This window comes from Crocodylus siamensis, chromosome 11, assembly GCF_052110815.1.
Source record: "Crocodylus siamensis isolate JL-2025a chromosome 11, ASM5211081v1, whole genome shotgun sequence".
NCBI classification, from domain to species: Eukaryota; Metazoa; Chordata; order Crocodylia; family Crocodylidae; genus Crocodylus; species Crocodylus siamensis.
Genome location: NC_143405.1, coordinates 56,077,772 through 56,098,378, shown reverse-complemented (window position 1 = coordinate 56,098,378; position 20,607 = coordinate 56,077,772). Strand labels below are relative to the sequence as shown.

The following is a 20,607-nucleotide window of genomic DNA, read 5'->3' as shown; positions in this document are numbered from 1 at the left end:
TCCGCATGCGGGATGACAGCATGCTGCTGCTGCTGGCAAGTGATATGAGTTTTGCTTTAAACAGTTTGAGGTGCAGTTTCACAAAACCCCCTGCACCTATCTCTTTGAAACCTGGCAGGCTTCACGCACTCAGAAGAGGCTATCATCCCTGCAATTTTCATCTGAATCAGCCAAAAAATGAGAAAGTTATAGATATTTTAGTGATTCCACATTTTAGTCTATGGTCGAATCTCCGAAAAAGCATCAAAATTCAAGAAGAATTTTGGCTGATTCGAATCGGGACAGTGATCCAAAACACCGAATCCAATCACTGTTTCTCCAAAACGGCCGAATCCGGCAGTACGGAATCATGTGGGGGCTGGGCAGCTTCCATCTTTGCCTATGCTACTACTCCTTCTTGACTCCAGTTCAATGTGGGCTGGGTCATTTCAGGGTCATTTCAGTGGCATGTCAGCAGCAGGAAGCTTTGCCTGCACCTATGCTGGCGCCAAGCAGCTACACCCGCACTGCTACCACTTCTCCCTGTGACCTGTCCTGGCTGCAGCATGGGCACAGCTTCCAGCCAGTGGGGAGCTGTGCCTGGACCAGGTATCTATAACCTGTATTGGTGCTGCCACCATTTCTCCCCTCCCCTCCCAGATGCAGCACAGGTGCAGCTTCCAGCTAGTCAGAAGCTGCACTGGGGTCAGGCGCATTCCAGATGTGTCCACCCTGCAACAGAGGCTAGGGGTGGGGAGGAGAAGCGGCAGCAAAGCGGATACAGTTTGCAGATGTGCACCTGTGCCACAGCTGAGGGAAATGGTGGCAGTGCAGGTACATCTCCCAGCTACCTGTCTCTGGTGCAGGAGACATTCTGCCTGCTGCCAACATGCCACTGAAGCCCCTGCTCTACTGTACCTTGCAATGAGACACCTTACATTCACCTCAAATCTGGAAGAGAGTGAAAAATAAAAGAAAAAGGGAACTAACTGATGTTCTCAGCAGGTATAAAAAAGATTCTCAAGTAAACCCTACTAAGAGGAACTAAATATAAAAGCCCCTTAAATAACACACATTAGTAACACACATCATTCTCTTCCATTTCTACCACTGTGACAAACAGAATTATTCTGTAAATATACCTTAGGACCCCAGTTTCTTATCTTAGCTAGGCAGTATGCTTAAGCGCTAGCGCTAATATTAACAGATTTCATGTGGATTTTGCTAAAAAGAAAAAAATCCACACAAGGAGATTCGTCAGTAAAGCTAAATCATAATTATAATGGCAGAGTTCTGTCGGGAAAATTTCTCCGTGCAGACACACCTCTACCCCTTTTCAAACCAACTTAGCAAGACAGACATTATACTTCCCTTAAAGCGCTGTAATTAAAATATAATACCTAATATTATATAAAATGTATATCTGTCCATTGCTACGAGTTGATAAACTATTTAATCTGCAGCAACAGCAGGAGGTTGATGTATACTGTCCCAGCTTGTGCATCTTTCTTTAAAGATGCATAGCTTGAACTTATATTGATTTTCAAAATGCCATCAAGAAAAGAAAACAACAAAAAAGGTAAACCACAATTAACTTCTGACCTTTTGATATTTCTGCCACCTTTGATGTATATGTTGGTCCTGCCACACTGTAGGTCTGGAAGAAGGAAATATGTGGCATCTGTTGAGAGACTGCAGCTGTACTGCTGACATTGTGGAAGGCAGCACTCGCTCAGGAAGGATTTGGACTTTAGCCTGCTGGATTCTGATAAAGAAAAAATACAAGTTTCAAAAGGCCAAGAGCTTGGATTCTACAGCCTACATAAAAACGTGCAGTAGAACAGACCTCTATGAAGCACTGCAGGTTTTCATATATGAAGCTGTTTAGTCTCTTAAAAATGAAAATGAAATACCATAGCAACTATACAGAATATAGGTACTTTTGAAAGTAAATGGTGCCAGGCCATACCTACAGCTAAGATAACGAAGGCTACTGGACTCTGTTCTGTTACTGAATGCTGATTTAAGATGCAACAAACATATTTATTATTTTAAACCTCTACATTTTCCTTTGAGGTGAGGTGGGAGAACGGTAAAGAGACTTTTTCATAGCTCTGAAGGCTGATCTGTTCTGAACTCATGCCAAAGTCCGCCTCTAGCTGACCCAGTTGTAAATAGATGCGTCATCATTCAAGCTGGGTAGGCATAGACCAGAGGTGGGCAATTATTTCAGGTGGACGGCTGCTTATTGAGTTTTGGCAAGCCATCGGGGGCCACATGACAGGCAGCCCAGGGCAGATTAATATTAATTTTCTAAATTTTTTTAGGGTCCCCGTGGGCTCGATAGAATGGCCTGGCGGGCCGCATTTTGTCCACCCCGGCACAGACAGTTGGAGGTGATGCTGGCCACATCACCCCCTTGAGTGCTACTTGGTACAGAAAATTGGTGTACACAAGCTCCGATGGGTTGATCAAGTGGGCTTTGGCTCATGAATGTCTCTTTACTAGATATTTTTACACAGGAATAGGAATGGCCAGAAATTACCTCCTAAATTCTCAGTGAAGATACTTTCTTCATTTTTATTTCTCACAGTTAGCCGCTTTGTCCATGAGACACATGAGACTTAGTGTCATCTACATTTTTTTTTTTTTTTTTTTAAGGACAAAGGATCCCTGAAAGCATGGCAGTGACCAGACTAAAGACAAATTAGAAGTCAAAGCACAGCAGAATATTCTACCATCTCAGCATTATATTTTTAGATGTTTGCCTCCTCAAATTCCTTTTGGTATTAAACTAATAGTCAGCTAATATGCATCAAACCTTCAGAAAGGAAGTTTTAGCTGTAATGCAGTTTTCTATCTTTAAACCACAAGACTTAAGGTAGATTAGCTGGACTAGAGAAGTCAGCAGAAACACAATACCGTCACTTATCATCTCTTAATAACTGATTACAGGCCAGGTCACCCACTCCCCAAAAAGCCCAAAGTACCGAAAACACTTAGGAGTACTCCTTAGTGGAAACTGATTTTTGTTCTGTACTTTTAATGTTACTGTGCATAAAAATATTTAACTACATTGTCCAGTTTAAAAGTACACATTACTTCAATTCAACCACAAATGCATCACATTTAGCTTTGTGCTTTTCTTCGTTATGCTTTATGTGTATATTTAGGAGAAACCACTGCTCTGATCTACGAATGCACATAACACTCTCAAAGAAGTCACTTGCTTGTGCAATAACTGGAGGTGTCCAACCTCTGTCTCTTCCTACATTTGACTGTGGAGGCAGGTATGCTCCACGTACCCAGAACCAATTCTGAATTCCAGCTGCTGCAAAGGTGAGTAGCTTGTTTCTGTGTGTATCCTGCTATGATAACTAGGGATGTGAAAGGTTAAACAATCAATTGTTTAACCAATAAACCCAGCGATAACTGGTTAGCTTTCCAGTTATCACTTAGCATGGGGCAGGGTGCAGTTTGGCAGGGAAAGTCGGGGGGGAAGGGAAGCCGTGTCCTGCCCCAGAAGGAACCAGAAGGCAGCAGGGGTAGCAGAAGGGAGGGAGGAAGGAACCAGGGGGAGGAAAGGGAGAAGGGGAGCAGTACCCGTAGCCTATGAGGTTAAAGAAAACAGTGGGCAACCTAATGACTCATCAATTAAACAATTAACTGATTGTACACAGGTGCTCCCTTCCTCCCAGCATGGGGCTTCACATGGGCTGTGTTGTCTGGTGGGGCTCACCGCCTTCACCCCCTGCCCGCTGTCAAAGGGCTTGGGGAATGGGTCCCAGCAGCAGCTATGTCTGAGCTGCTGTGGTATTGGTTAACCATTTAATGAATACAATTAGAGGAGGTTAAATGGATTTTTAAATGATATTTATATCTCTAATGATACCCCCAGTAAGTATGTCAGGTAAATTTGTGGGAGCTCTGACCCTTACTCCCATAGTGACAAGAGAAGTGTCCTGCCAAGGCAAGCATCTAAAGTAGATGTCTATACTAGAGGATAACATTTTTATAAACATACAAATTGAATTCCATGTTACTTCCCTGATATTTCTAAAATGGCACCAGTCCTGGCAGAATGTGCCCAAATAATTTCTGAGTAAGTTTATAACAAAACAAATATAATCCCAGATAGCCATCCACTTTTAGAGTCAGTGCATGGGAAATGCATCACCTTCCATTCTCTTGGCTGGAGAGGCAAATAGTTCAGGATAGCCCATGGCCCCGACATCTTAAAGATGAGCCATAAATTAATGCAAAAAAGCAGAAAGAAATGTATCAGCAGAACCTTTGAAGTAACAGAAACTGATTTTGACACAAATGCTAGGTAGTAAAATACATAACGATGTAAAAGCACAGTGGAATAATTTCCCATTTAAAAAAAAAATTACTTAAAAAGTGATTAAAAAGTGATTTTTAGACCAGTGCTGTCACTTTCCATTAAAAACCCCCCAAGAATGAGATACTTCTGGTTGTCACTTCATGTGTCTTAAGTAAAAATATGTATTTAATAAGATTCCAAGGACATGTAATCTTATTTTATAGTTATCTCTGCTTCAGAAGCCAAACTGGCAAAGCTTCATGAAGTGCATTACAGTTACAGTATCTACATACAGTTGTACAAGCTATAAACGCATAAGCAAACAATTCTAATCTCCCCAATTATTCAATAAGATTAAAATGTGTAAGAGACTGAATCATAAGGTCTTCAATTATATTTACCCTTTCAAAAAACACATAATTACATATCATTTAACTTGTAATAATTTTTATAACCTTCCTGTGGTTAGTACTAGTATCCTGAAGATACCCTCAGATTTCTTATTGCCTTCATTCATATTTTGCGGTGTAATAAGGAAGTGTCCTTTCCTAATCACAGGTGAAACAACTGCTATTGTAAGATGTTCCAAGGGCAAGACTGAACAGTTGCACGGTTATCTTTGCTACATCCATTCTATTTTCATAAGAGATGCAACTGCTAATCATGTACTGCCATCTTGTGTTCAAACAACTTTCCAGGTACCAATACTGAAAAAGATCGATTTCCTCCAGCCAAAAAACTTAGATAAGTACCAATAATGCCGAATAATCCCTTTTTAGTTGGCTACACATTACTTCATTTTGCAGCTGGCAGTTCTGATAAAAAGCAAGAGAATTCATTAGCTAATTAGACAGCCCCCACAGCTATGTAAAAGCTTCTTTAATATTGCTATGTTAAATAGTCAAAGACTGCCTATGGTGCGCATTTTCAGTAGCAGATGAAGATTAATTTCCAAATATATACATTTTTAAAGGAAACGTTTTTAATTCGTTGTATTATTGTAATGTTTAAAGGCTGAAGTATGGACCGTCTGGGGCACTATATAAATGCACAGCAAAACAAAGCACCTACTGCAGGATAGTTAAATTTTAAAATTGGGTCAAGATACAGCACAAAGAGTAAAACTAACGGGAATACACAGATGAAAGTCATGGTAATAAGAGATTATATATTTCTTCTTAAGTGTACAATTCAAACACATGTCTAGTTTTTTTTCCCCCTTAAATGGAAGTCTACTTAGAAACCATCTACCCAGCCAATATAATCATGAAGTTTACTGGGGGGATCCTAAGAAACGCCCTTCTCAAAAAGGGACCTAAAGAAAGGGTTGTGAAGTCAACATTGATTTCAGGAGAGCAATCAGCACACAAGAGGCTGCACAGGAAAAGGTAAAAGGGAGAAGTGACAAGCCTCACCGCAATGAAGGAGGATCATAAAACAAGCAAGCTGAGATAATGCTGAGTGGAGCGTGGGGAAAGCTTCGAATTAAAGTATTAGAAATCTGATCCATGGTGAAGGAGCTGCCAATAAAATAACCTGAAGAAGTGGATGACAAATCAACAAGTGAGGGAGATGATTTTGGCAGCAAAGTTTTGAATTGGTATGAAGCTGCAGTAAGGAAAGCCAAATAGGAGATTACAACAATCAAAGAGATGAAAGCCTCAACAAGAGCTTTGGCAGTTTGACCAGAAAAGGAGATGGATTTTGAAAATGCCACCCAAGTTAAAATCTAAAGCTGTGGAAATGACACAAATGTAAAGGCTCACAGTAAAGGCCAAACTAAAAATAACACCAAGTGCCAGTGCCTCTTTCAACTGGTAAATTCCTCGTACAAGGACGCTTTTAAAACAAACAAAAAAGTGTTTGTCTTTATTGCACAAGGTCTTCAATTCTCAGCTAGATTTTAAGATTATATTTCAGAGCATGTCAATAAATTATACTTGTCTGATAGAAAAACAAGTATAAGCCAGGGGTGGGCAATTATTTTGGCTGGAGGGCTGCTTAACGAGTTTTAGTGAGTTATTGAGGACCACAAGGGTAGTCCCACCCCTTGACAGGTGTATGTCCCCTGGTCACCAATTTGGGACTAGGAGTCCTGCCCCTAATCCCTGACCTTTGCTACCATAAGTCCTTCCCCTAGTCCCAGGAAATACTTCTTTTGGGAAGGAGGTTTGCCATCTTGGAACCAGAAAAAAAGTACATTACATATTAAAAATCAAACATCTACAATAAAATATTTTAATTTTCTTTCAAAAAATATTTTGTCCCGATTTGTGTGCCTTTGTGTTGTGTATATAAAGGAACTTGCATACTAGTTCAAAATGAAGTCTTATTCTTGTATATTGTGGAGGGATGTGGGGGGGAGGAGGGGGTGTGCATGCACGCGCATGTGGAGTAGGGTTTGTGGGGGGCTGCAGGTGTATGGTTGTGTCTAGGACCCCCACACAAACATATCTCCCTTCTGCGCACAGACCCTGGCACCAGTGGTGGCAGCAGGTGGAGTCCCCCAGTAGTGCACAGTCCCAGGAAGCCTCAGGATTACACGTGGCTGGGCCACCGGCTCCATCCCGTGGGGCTCACATGCCCAAGCCTTGAACCACTGGGGGAAGCTCCACATGATGAAGCTGGTGGTGCAGATCATGGGGCTCAGCAGGGTCAAGTGCAGAGCCGGCACAGCACCACAGCACGGAGCTCCATGCCGTTCCCAATGACCTGCACGTAGCAGTAAGCAGGGTCGGGCCGCCGGCTCCATCGCAGGAGGACCCCCCACAAGGGCGTGAAGCTTGGGTGGAGAACCCAGAAACTGCATGTGAGCCCCATGAGATGGAGCCAGACAGACCCCACGCTCCAGCTGGCCTGCGCTTCTGCTGCCCAACCAGTGTGGTCCCAGCCCTGGCCCCAGCCCCTGGGGGACCAGCAAGGACCTTGCGCTCCCACCCTCCTGCTGTTTTGCTCTCACCCACCACCACCACCACCACTTCCCCTGCTCCCTGCCCTTCCCCTGCCACATTCCTACCGTTCTGCCTGCCTGCCCTCCGCTCCCCACTCCCTTCTCCTCCTCCTGCTACCACCTCCCCACACCACCACTCCTCTACCTGCAGGGCCAGGGGCAGGGCCATGGCCATGGCCATCCCATGGGTGAGAGTAGAAGCACTGCCCCTGTGGAAGTGAATGGGGCCTGGCCCCATGCAGGCATAGCAGGGGAAGCCTGGATACAGTGAAATGGTAGGCACCCACCTGCAGAGCAGATGAAGTCACCTGACAGGCTGGATGCCGCCTGTGGGGTGCATTTTGCCTGCCCCTGGTGTAAGCCCTCACCACATAATAACATCAAAGAAATAAAGCCTTTATAAAACGTGACTCTTAACATAGCTCCTATTAGTTCTACTATGCTCATTTCAATATAAGCTACATTACTTTACCTTGGATTAAACCATTTGATCAGGAGCATTAAATAGTCCTAATTTGCAATCTCTGAATTGAAAGTCAAGAACACGATAGTTTAACTGCTATTAAAAATCTGCGATATGCCAGAGGAGTCCCAAGATGAAGAAAAGAGGCAAGCAACTTAAAGAAATATCTGATCAAAAAAACTTTAAAACTTTTGGCTGGATGCACCAAGTCCAAAAATGGAGTATGTAAATACTAACGATAGTGAGCTGTTATATCCAGCTTTTAATCCAAGTCCTTTAACAAAGAGGTCAGCATCATTATCTCCTTGTTACAATGAGAAAATGAGGCACAGATCAAGAAGCCACTGACACAAGGTCACCCCACAAAGCAGTGACAGCCACTGGAAACTGATAACATAATTGCAGAATTGCCATTTTGAATAATCAGATACTTGGGTTTTGACTGCTGTGCAGAAATCCAGTTTTTTAATAACTAATGTAATATGTGGTTATGGCCAAAAGGTTAAAGCACACACCCAAATATAATTATATCCTTACACATAACAAATATGCTAAAAAATTAAGGATTTTGCAAAGTCGAACACAACGGCATTAAGAAGTCCCAGAACTATGGCTGTTTGTACAATCTTAATTCAACACTCTTGGTCATGCAGGCATTACGACAGTCCGCTACCTTACGCAGTGCACAGAAGAGATAATGCTCATTTAATGAGCAGCTACTCAGTATTTTTTATCTTCAACTTACAATGTTTGGTCCCAAATCTTATTTACTGTGTATTTTCAGAGCTTGCTCTCAAATCAGAATAATTAATTTCCTAATCGGTTTCTCCATGGTTCTCATCACTATAGCAGCTGAGGGCTTCATAAACATTCTTCTTCTTCTGTAGGGCATCAGATATCAACTTCCAAATCTATGAGCCACCATCTGCTATTATCGCTCAATGTGCAGATTCCATCTAACCCATCTGGGCATTTGTAAAGATTACAGCTTTTGATTAAATGCTGTGCTCTTAGTTGGACCATGCTTACACAGAGGGCCGTCCAAGATGTTCATCTTATAAAGTGTTGTTTTGAAGCCTCTGAATCCTGATCTTGTCTGTTCAGCTTGACCCATACATCTCTGTCAAGGTTGTAAGTCGGGGCGGGCAATTATTTTAGGTGGAGGGACACTTACGTTTCGGTGAGATGTTGAGGGCCATATGGGCAGCCCTGCCCCTTGACAGTTGTACCACCCCCTGGATAGCCGTCTTGGGACCAGAAATCCCAAGCCCTAACCTCTGACCTTTGTCATTGGGAGTCCCTCTCCTTGCTCCCCCCCCCCCACACCCTGTCCCATACTCCTTTTGGGAGGAGGGGTTTGCCATCTTAGGTCCAGAAAAAAGCAAATCATACACTAAAAGTCAAACACCTACTATAATTATTACAAAAAATATTTTGTCATGATTTGTGTTTGTGTCGTCTAAATAGAGATGATTACATAATAGCTCAAAAATAAAGTATAGTATATTGTGTGTGGGGTGTGGTTGGGGGGGACCATGTGGTGAAGTGTTGGGGGGGTATGGTGGAGTATAGGGGGTTGTGAGGACATGTGGTGGGGCACAGGGCATGTTGCAGTGTGCGTATATGTTGGTAGGGATTGTGGAGGCAGGGTGTGGGTGTGTGAGGTTTGTAGAGTGTAAGGGAGGCATGGGACCACCCCCAGTGAAGTGCCCGCACTGCCAACGGCAACAGCAGGCGGGGAGGCACAGGGTGCTTGTGCCCGGCACAGGCACTGTGCAGTGGGGTGTGACTCCAGCCAGCGTTGTGCGCGGGGGGCGAGAAGCGCAGCCTGCCCAGCGGCCTCTACTGTGGCGACTGTGTGCCACATGCCTGCAGTTCCCGCACTCGCACCAGGGGAAGCTCCGCTCTGGACTCGCAGGGAAGTAGGGGGCAGGGCTCCCTCTGCTCTGGGCAGAGTCTGGGCACAGCAGCCAGCTCCAGCACAGGGAGCTGCAGGTGCCCTGTGTGGAGCCCCCACAACAGAGGCGGGCTGGGCAGGCTGCGCTCCTCACCCCCACATGCAGTGTTGGCTGGAGTTGTGCCCCACCCGTGCCAGGCACAAGTGCCCTGTGTGCTCTTGCCTGCTGCTGCCAGCAGGGACCACTTGTCAACTGGGGGAGTGCGTGGGGACACTGTCACCATAGTATGGTGGTATACTATACGATATGGTATACTACACTGTCACCTGGCAGTGTGCCACTACAGCACCGTAGCAGCGCATTCTGTGTGTAGTGTACACGGCGCAGTAGCCACCTGTACTACGCCGTGCTTTAGCATTTTGAAAAGGAAGTACTAAAACACAATGCAATAGCAACATCGCCATATGGCGACTTGTAGACGTGCCCTCTATGTTCAAAAGAACAGAGCCCATTGGACTAGTTCAAGGTGTGAATGCTCAGACCCTGCATCTCAAGTCAGGCACAGAGAAAACAAGATACATATGATTAGTGACCAAGTTTGCAATTATCTCCCACAGTGGCTCTGTGTCAAAGCCAGGGATAGAATCCAATTCCAGAGTAGCAGTGAAACGGTCTATATTATGAAACCATCCTTACTCCTCCTGCAATCCTTTCCTCATTCACTGGGTACTTTCCAGCTTCTGCAAAAAGAAACTAGGTCCAGCAAGCTATGAGCTCCATTATGTCACTTTGATTCATTCCCAAGGGATATATGCCATGCACTCAATGGCATGGGTCCTACGAGTATGTATTTATAGACAGTCTTATAATATACAGGCACCATTAAATCTGGCATTGACTGTCAAAGGCTTGACTTTGCAACTTTAATATTGTTGTTCTTTCAATGCTGCTTGTGTGCTTAATTCCCTAGTTTTAGAAAAGCTTACTGAAAACAAATTCCATCAAAAAGCATTATACTTGCACACAGAGCATCAGCAGAGCTGGAACCATTAGACCTATCAAGCAACCCCCGCCAGTTGAAATACAGGAGTAAATAAGGCAGAAAATAGAGCAGGATAGAGACCAGGTGGCACCTTAGAGACCAAGTGGTTCAAAGCTGTTAGCTTTTTGTAAGTGGAAGTATCTGTTGCTTACAAAAGCTTATGGCCCTCTGAACCAGTTAGTCTCCCAGATGCTGCCCTGCCCTATGTTCTGCCTGACTCCAGACTAACAGGGCTAACTACTTCTATTTAACAAATAAACAAAATCACTACAAGCTTGTCATCCGCAGTGCAGAGTCTGGTCTACTAGGCTCAGATCACACCTGCTCCTTCCCCTCGTCACCTTAATCCCACTTTTCACTCTACAAGTTTCTCACTTCATTCACAGTCTCTTTGCCAAGCCATCCTCATATCCCTTCCTACCATCTTCTTACCAAATCTCTCTCAAGCTATAATCACACTCAGTCCAAATCTCCTTCCCTATACTCCTGGTCCAGTGTCAGGATCTCACATAACCCCTGACTTCTTGTTTTAATGTTTCTGCTCTGCCAGTGCAGCTTGGCTCTTCAATACCTCAGCATTTCCTTTATCGGCTCTCAGACTCAGTCAGGAAGTGCTCACTGGCTCCAAGTCCTAGTATGCAAGCTTTCAGACCCCATTCCTCATCCAGTCCAAGTTTCACACTTGATTTCCCAGTGCCTTAATCTCTATTACCAGCCTCTGGTCTTGTGGTGCCTATAAATGTGGAGGAGGCTGATCCAATGTGCTGTAAAATTATAGCATGTCAGAGCAGACTCAATTAATCAAGTCTGCTGGAGCATTCTAATTACTGTGCTCCACCAGCTTTCACATCTCGTGTATCAGTGTCCCCCCACTTCAAACTGGTGTCGGGGCCATTTTAACTGTAGTTTGTCAAACGTCCTTTAGTTATAGCACCCTCACCGCCATTTTGGAAGTGCGGGGACACTGATACACAAGATGATGTGGGAGCTTTATTTAGAGTGGCTCTCAGAGCCACTTTTAATTAAAGCGCCCCCTTCCACCTCCAGAGCACATATAAAAACGCCCTTAGTGTCTATCCCTCCACTCCCCCAACTCACATCTGTTGTTGCAAATACCATCCCCTCTGCATCAGGAAACTTCCTCCTCTGTACTGATTAAGCTTATCAGGCAGAGTCATTTAAAAGACAGGAAAGACAAGCTTGCTGCTTTCATTTTCAGGGTTTACAGCAGTTCTGAGCTGCAACTGAAAGAAGAATCCTGCTAAATGCTCATCTGGCAAAGTGTGTATATTTGGTTTCAATTTGGTACAAACTACTTGCTAAAATTGAGACGTCCTTACTGAGAAAGTATAGAATATAATTTTCAAAGGCTCAAAACAGCCACATTTGTACAGGTTTTTATGGGAACAAAAAGACACACAGATGTCAAAAAGGGCATACTTCTATTCAAGTCCAAGTCCCAGTGCCAAAACAAAGGGTTACTAGAACTTTTCGAAGTATGTGTTATCAGAATTTAGGCAACTCAGCATGTTTTCCTTAACCTTCTTTCAGATGAAAGACTCTAGCTCAAGTTTTCCAAAAGAATTCAGCCTGAGGAAGACAATCTCCACAAAGAATTTTAGAGCAAAGTTATAAGCAAATGACAACCAAATCTTAAAATGGACAGTATTTAATTATGGTTGACACTACCAGTCCCACCTACAATTATCATCCATAACAACTAAATAGTTCAGTGCCTCTGAGTAGTGTCTGGTCCAACTCCTTGCATGAATACTATTCCTACACAGTTAAATGTTGCCCTGGAAAGAGTAGATTTCGTCAGAAATTCAGAGCTATATGTTTATTTTACCTCCCCAGTAAAAAGGGCTGCTAATAATAAGATTTGCTGTACACAGAGAAGAACTGTATTTTCTTACCCATCTGACTGAGTTCTAATTTCAAGCACCTTAAACCTCTGTCTTCCTACTGCTTTTACTTTAACTGTTTCAATTCCAAACTCCTGTTCTTCTCGGTAGGCATATATTTCAGCTGTTGTTCCAAAATGTGCTTCTCTTTCACGTACGTTACTAAAAAAAGAGCAGAAGATAAAACATTATCCAACCATCAATTTACAGCATTCCTCAAAACTTCAGTAACATTTAAGTCATTTTTTTTACACATTTACAACTTCTGGTAGGGGTGGAAAAAAAGCCTCATGGCCACCCTCCTCGGCCAAAATTATCCACACCTGGTCTCATAATGAATACTTTTACAGTAAATGTGAGGAAATCTTTTCAGCTACCTGAATTACTGGCAACAATGTACTCTTGTTACTGGCAACAATGTACACTGGAAACAATGTACTCTTTTCATTTTGAAGATAACCTTGGCAAATTATGCAGCAAAAAATGTTTCTAACTCAGCACATAGACAATCCTCAAAAAAAATTAAAATAAATTATATATAATATATATATATATATATGCAAAAATTTTATTGTCGCAATGTGATAAATAAAAAAAATCTGAGTCTTAAAATTTTGGTAATGAACACACCAAAATTCTTAAGACTAATGTCTAAGAACATCTTCTCTAGTCTCCTGTATGACCTAGCAGCATCTGTAAGACCAAACTGGTTCAACGGCGAAAAAGTTCTGCTGGGTAATTTCACATTATCATCACAAACTACCGAATAAAACCTTTTCATTATTAGTTAAACTTGGCTTTTTATCCCCCAATTCCGAGTCATTAAATCATGTAATTTACTGCAGAAGTGCTTCGGTCATTGACTTTTGACTTACTGCCCAAAGAAATCAATGATAAAACATGTGCTGCATACCATCAGTAAATCCACTCCAGTATTTTACCTGTATGCAAGGACAGCAAAGGTTCTGTCTTTCTGAATTAAATTCCGCACCATGCTAACCTCTTGCGGGCGAAAAAGCTGAAGAGGCAATGTTTGTCCTGGGATTAACATCACCATCACATGGGGCAACACTGGAATCACCTGGCAGCTGTCATCATCGTGCAGCGTTCTCCCATGAAACTCTTCCATATCAGAACCCAAATACTGTCAACCAAGAGTAAAAAAAACAAAAAAAAAAAACAACAACAAAAAATTGTACCACCTGGGTTTGATATTTTGGAGATGTAAGTTCCTCCGGGACCCATTTTCACATTACAACTTTCCTGAACAAGGAACGCTGGTAAATGAAGGAAAGATGACTTTGAAAAGTGGTTCTAACGCACTAGCACAAAGGGTCTCTGAGGTCTTCAACTCACTAGGTACATATTCACAATTGTGTGTGCTACCCACCCATTGCACTTGAAATCACATAAGATCCTTGTGGCAGTGACAGAAATTAATTATTAATACAAGGAAAATACATCATGATTTAGCAACCAAGAATAAGGAAAAGAACTATCACCTTGAAATTAGCCAACTTTGGGCAAACCACAAATTGGGCAAATGCTTCATATGAAAGGTTTTGGTCTGAAAAATGACTCTGAGAATATATCAAAACAACACTGAAATCACTTCATTAGTCTGTTTATTCCATCGTGGAAAGCAGAAAACCACCTACCATATGTGATGTTGGCAAACTGGTGTCAAAGTTAATAATATTTGGCTTCTCAGCTTCTCTACTATCTTGATCTTCAACTTCCATTTCAGTGTCATCCTCTTCCTCGCTCTCTGCTAACAAGCAAAACAGAATGTAGTGTAGGAACATCACAAACAAGTAACAAGCTGCCTTGAAAAAAAAAAAAAAAAATCAAAGGATTTCAAAAAACAGAATACATAATGCCCCTAGCATGTGTCGTTCCAAAGGCAAATGACCCTCATATTTGTCAACAGGAAAAAAAACAGATGTTTGACTCCTACAGAAAACGTCTTCCGGCTGTCGGAAAGAAATCACATTGCCATAGAAACAGCCAAAAGCTGGCAATTTAGTTGAAAAGGTCCAACCAGAAAATAAGTGGCAGCAGTTATTATATTTACTAGTACCATCGTTATATACTTCCAACTGTAGCACAGGCAGTACTTCCTCACCTCATTTACAAACTTCTATAGTCAAGGGAATGTAACTGGAGGGACCCAGAAAACTGTTATGTAGCAGAATGCTGAATATTTTATTCCATTTAAAACTGAAAACTAGTCCCTTGCACAGTATGAGTTAAAAGTCACGTCTATATACAAATCATATCTGGGATGAGTTAGATGTCATCCCAGATACTATATTTCCACAGACCCTTTGGTCATTATAGTCTTTTTTGTTATCCTCTCTCCTGTTGTTGCATGAAAGACCCCTATAAACAGCAAGGGAAGCTTACTATTATGAAAGGAAATACCAGTGTGATCGAATACAAAATAAAACAATATCTGAAGTTGCTGTTTTTTCTCCAGTCTTTCATTACAGCAATATTAGATGTTACTTCTAAAAATATTTTTCAGATGTGAGTGTGATTAAGTTATTGCCATTCTTTCTTTCCAAAACCTATGTGCAGTACATAGTGTCCTATATAAAATATATCTTTAATGACTCATATACATTGTTTGGAAAAAAGCTACTTTGCTTAAAACTAGCATTCGTTAAAAAAATAAAAATCTGACTATTAAAGAGAGAGAAATAGAATGGGAAAATCCAAAATGATGCATGTATCTGTAAAGTCTTAGCTACTGGAATCAATCTAAGCATGGCCATGTGAGATATGCATGCAACGTACATTAGTTTACATCCAATATGTAGCACGAGGAGTTAATTAAACAAGTTTTCTATTAACTGCACCTGACCTCTTCTTCAGAAGAATAATGAAAATGACCTTTACGGCAGATGTTATTATGTTTTGTATACAGATTTCCAGGATTTTAGCACCAACAACTGCTGAGAAACAGAGCTTACCCATGTATTCTAATGGTGCTAAAAATATATTACTCAGACCTTGAAATATAACATTATGCAACACAAGCAAACAACAAAGGAGAATATATAAGCTTTACATCAGACTTATACTTAGTCACCTTTCTTTATGATTAAATATATTTGTAAAAAGAATCAATAAAAATATGAATCTATTATTAACAATTAAAAACCAGAGATTGCATCTTATTTGCAACTCATAGTGAGAATGTTCCTTCACATGGGGAAAAAAAGTATTTCAGCAGGCAAAGAGTTTATTGTTTCTGAAATGGGAGCAAAGGTTACCAAATCATACCCTTGCTAAGATCCTATCATTTTGACAGTGGGAGGCCAAAAACCGACCCCCAGGGAACAGCACCAGCCTTCCAAGACCCTAGTAATGCGTGTTCATCTTAAAACTGATGCATCAGTGTCTGTACATCTGAAGATAAGCTAAATATTGTATGGGTTGGAAGTCACTGGAAGTGGCATTTCACAAATCTCCTTCTTTGGCCATCACAAACATAAGCCAATTATAGCCTTCTCCAGAAGCTTAGCTGATAGTCTCTTACTTGTTCTGCTGGACAATTAACTTTAATTAAATTACAAGCCATTCTGCACACAACGAAATAATGTGACCTGCTTGTATCATGAACCTAACGCATAGAACATTTCCTCCTTTCATGTGAATAGTTCAATAAGCTGGATCATACTGAGATGTATTAACATGCAGTCTGCACCTTGGCAGGGAATGGCCAGGTCTGACAACTCCCTCATTTCATTCTTTTTTCACCTTTATTTTCTACCTCTAAAACTAATGTGTGTCAGTTATTGTCAAAAGTTTTCTGTTTCTTTTTTTAGAGTTGTCTCCCCCTACCTCCAGGCAGGAATTATGTATATATTTGAAATCACTCGCTCTTCACTTAGTGGTAGATTGTCTTTTTTTATCTTCATGCCTAAGATATTTCTGCTTTTGATTTTAATAAGATATTCCGATTCAAGTGCACCCTCATTCAGTAGTACCAACAGTTAGGATTTTGTTTTAAAAAAATAAGGCTGGACAGAAAAGAGGTGGTTTATTTAACACAAAAGAAAGCAATAGAAGTGGAATAAAATCAAATGCACCCTGAAAACTTTTACTCATTCTTGCCAAAACACAGACTGCTGTGTGCTGGCTGAGTGAGCCCGAGAGTCTGAAAGGAATGATGACTCATTTCACTGCAGCAGAACAAGGAGGAGGGTAAAAAAGTGCCGGCATCTTTACTTTCCTACTAAATTACATCACAGAAACATACAGCAGGAAGCACAGCCTACCCATCTCACCTACCAAAGAAATCATTTAATCTTTTAGCTGCAATATAAGTGTGATCTTGAATACATTAAAAACTGTGCCAAAGTCCGAGCAAATTGAAGAGTAAATGTTTTCGATCTGAGCCTTCAAGAGCCCGAGAAGCGATAGCACTTAAACCACAGACCATGTTACGTATTTACTCCGTAGAACTAATATCAACCACTATATTGACTCCAACAAATGACAAATGTTAAAGAATTGACCTTTAATACCTTTGGTAGAAAGCACTATCAAGATCATTGTAGAGACAGCAAATGGGAATGCAGAGAAGGGAGATTAAAGATGGTATTGTCAGATGAGTTCAGGGGATTTAGGTCCATCATCTTTACTGAATTTCAAGAGAGGTTGAATATCTAATTCTAAGGCATAACTCTTCTTCCAGAAGTAGAGTACTATTTCCAGTTTAGTTTCAAAAACACATTAGGTTTTACAAGAGAACTGCCGTTTACTGCATCAACCTTAGATCCATCTTGTCCAGTCTCCTGTGTTACACAGGGCACTGTCCAGTGAACTCTACTTGGTGACCCCCCTCAGTGCAATCATTTTGAACCTTTGGTCTTCACTCCCATTCCTGTTTTCTTCCTTCACCTGATGTGCATTTAGTGGCCCCCCATACTCGTGGGGACTTATAGTTTTACTTGTGGGCATTGGCTCATATTCTCTGTGCAAAGGCCTGTGTCACAGCAGCAGAAAATGGATGCTGAAAAAGAGTGAAATGGGCCTGACTAGGGTTTTTTTCTCCACTATTCCTCTCACTTGCAGCCTCTGGCATTTAAGATCTAGGAAGCTCCGATTCAGAGGCTGCATCCCTCACTCCCGTGCTCAATAGCTACCGATGACCCTTTCTGTAGACCGTGTGTCCAACCCCTGTTTAAATCTGGCTAAACTCTCAAAGTCTATAGCTTCTGGTGGCAACAACTTCCAGCCTTTAAGGAATAAAAAAAGAATGGCCTGGTATTCATTTTAAACTGCCTGCTGACTTCTTTCAGCTTGTGACCCCTCGCTCTCATAGTGCAAAATCACGCCAATGATAAATCCTGACCAACTTTCTCTTTGTCACGCACTCAGTTGTAAACCCTTCTTGTGCTTCCCCACACCTCAAGCAGCTTGCTTATTACACAGGCCTGTTGCACACACATTGGGATCATGGGTCTTAGACCCATGGAGCACTGGTTAGTCCTGCCTGTGAGTAGAAAGAGCTATTGGATTTGTGTCAAGTGAATCAAATAAGAAACAAGAATGGGAGTGGTGATCAAAAGTTCAAAATGAGGGCGGGGGGGTGTTAATCACACAGGATGATGTGGCATAGACTGATCTGGGAAACAGCACTCTCATCCCTGAAGCAGGGCATCTCCATGGCTGTCATAATGGTGCCGTTCTAGCTTTCAATGCCCCGGTAACTGTCAGTCCCCTTTAAAAAAATTTTAAAATCTTAGTCAATCCAGGGGTGCCCCCGAGTCTGCCAAGAGTGCCCTGAGTTAATCCAGGAGTACCCTGAGTCGATCCAGGGATGCCCTTAGTCTATGATCCAGGGATGCCCCGAGTCTGCCAAGAGTGCCCTGAGCCAATCCAGGGTTGCCACAAGTCTGACAAGGGTACCCCAAGTTGATCCAGGGGTGCCCCGAGTCTACCGAGACTGCCCCAAATTAATCCAAGGATGCTCTGTGACTAAGATCCAGGGATGGCCTCAGTCGATCAAGTCTACTGACGGTGCACTGATCCAGGGGTACCCCAAATCTGCCAAGAGTGCTCCGAGTCAACCCAGGGACGCTTTTTGTCTATGATCCAGGGGTGCCCCGAGTCTACTGAGGATGCTCCGAGTTGATCCAGGGAAGCTCTTTGTCTATGATTCGGGAGTGCCCCGAGTCAATCTGGAGATGCCATGAGTCCGCTGAGGGTGCCATGAGTCGATTCTGGGGTGCGACGCGTCTGACACTGCCCTAAATTAATCCAGGGATGCTCTTTGACCAAGATCCAGGCGCCCCGAGTCTGCCAAGAGTGCCCTGAGTTAATCCAGGAGAACCCCGAGTCTATTTTAGGTGCCCCGAGTAGATCCAGAGATCTGCTACGTGACTCTGATCCAGGGGCGCCCCGAGCCACAGGCAGAGAGGACGCCTGGGGCACCACAAGGAGCCGGGTCCTGGTCTCCGCCTTGCCCGCAGAACCAGACCATGAGGGCAAAAGGGACCCCCGGACGTCACTTCTAGTCCAACCCATGTGCTGGGGGCGCTGCAAGGTCCCCCCCCACTACAAACCCCGCTGCTCAAAAGCACGACCGCCCCCTACTAGACCCTTGTGGCCAAGATGGTTTTAAAAACTCCCACGGACGGCGAGCGCAGCACCGCTCCGGGCAACTGGGTGTTTTACTCCCCTCCTGGTGAGAACGTTTTTTTCCCCAATATCCAACCTCAACTCCCCTCGCTGCACATGGAGACGCTGCCCCTCGTCCTGAGCACAGCCCGGCTCCTTCCTCTTCCAAACCTGACGGCTGCTCGGCCCCCACCGCAGCCCTGTCCCCGGCCCACGGGCAGGGCTGGGCCCGCGGCTGCAGACGGCGCCTCCCCGGGCCCGCGCGGAGGCAGCCGGTCGCTTCCCGCCCGCGGGGCGGCGCCGCCGTCAGAGCCCGGGCAGCGGGGCCGGGCCGGGCCTTACCGGGCACGAGCTGCAGATGGTTCCCCATATTATGGTCTGGCTCCCCGCCGCCGTCCTCGGCGGCCATCGCTGTTTACCCGCGGAGCAGCCTGGGAGTCGCCGGCGGAAGTGGCGGCCTCAAGCGGGGGCGGGGCGGAAGCTTGCCCCGCCCCTCCCGGGGACAAACCCCGCCTCTGGCCAAGCCCCGCCCCGCGGTGTCTCCATTCCCGCCGGAGAGGGGGCGGGGGCGCGGCGTCGGCGTCTGCTGCCGTCAGGAGCAGCTTCGCCTCAGAGGCGGCCTTGTCTGAGGCGTGCCCGGAGTCCACTGAAACTGCCTGGGTCTTCCAAGGGTGTCCTGAGGCAGTCCAGGGGTGCCCGGGGTCTACCAAGGGTGCCCTGAGTCTGCCACGTGTCCCGAGTCAATCCAGGGGTGCCCTGAGTCTGTCAAGTCTGCCCCGAGTCGATCCAGGGATGGCCTGAATAGATCCAGGGTGCCCTGAGCCTGTTGGGGGTGCCCCGAGTAGTTCCGGGGCTCCTCTATATGACTGTGACCCAGGGGTGGCCTGAGTCAATCCAGGGATGCTCTCTGTCTATGATCCAGGGGTGCCCTGGGTCTGTCAAGAGTGCCCTGAATTGATCCAAGGGTGCCCTGAGTCTGCCAAGTGCCCTGAGTTAATCCAGGAGTGCCCTGAGTCTATCGAGGGAGCCCTGAGTTGATTTAGGGATGCTCTTTCTCTGATCCAGGAGTGCCCTGAGTCAATTACAGTCTAAAAGGGTTGGAAACCACCTGTCCAGTGTCTTGATCTTATTTTTAAGTCTCCTTCCTTATCATCTTGCTCCTCCCCTGCGAGCCTTTCCCTGCTCGGCATTGTCTAGTCACTGCAACCTGCTCCCTTTCACAACCTGACGTGGCCCTTGGACATTTTTTAAGACATTTCTAAGTCCTACCCCTGTTCCTTATATTTGCCCTCTGCTTCTTGAGTCCACAAGGGATGCTCGAGGCATGTGTTCAATCTTAGCGCCATACGCATGAGGACTAGCAACAACTTTCTCTCTGAGAGAAAGTGAAGATTGACAGAACAAGGAGCAACGG

The 20,607-nt window shown here is 43.9% G+C and overlaps 1 protein-coding gene across 3 annotated transcripts in view; it reads right to left on the bottom strand.

The window, feature by feature from the left end:
- Positions 1-19,648, bottom strand: part of CRBN (cereblon) — a 38,900-nt gene extending 19,252 nt beyond the window's left edge. The window contains exons 1-6 of one of the 3 annotated variants that reach the window (XM_090021874.1): positions 19,536-19,620; positions 17,096-18,872; positions 14,219-14,328; positions 13,502-13,704; positions 12,573-12,722; positions 1,582-1,744 (exon numbers count right to left, since the gene is read on the bottom strand). In XM_090021874.1, coding sequence (XP_089878000.1) covers positions 1,582-1,744; positions 12,573-12,722; positions 13,502-13,704; positions 14,219-14,328; positions 17,096-17,123 — 654 coding nt within the window. In that variant the 5' untranslated portion in view covers positions 17,124-18,872; positions 19,536-19,620. Of the gene's footprint in view, positions 1-1,581; positions 1,745-12,572; positions 12,723-13,501; positions 13,705-14,218; positions 14,332-17,095; positions 18,873-19,535 lie in introns of all 3 variants that reach the window. The other 2 variants (XM_090021872.1, XM_090021873.1) reach the window with 2 other exon arrangements.
- Positions 19,649-20,607: the final 959 nt, after the last annotated feature.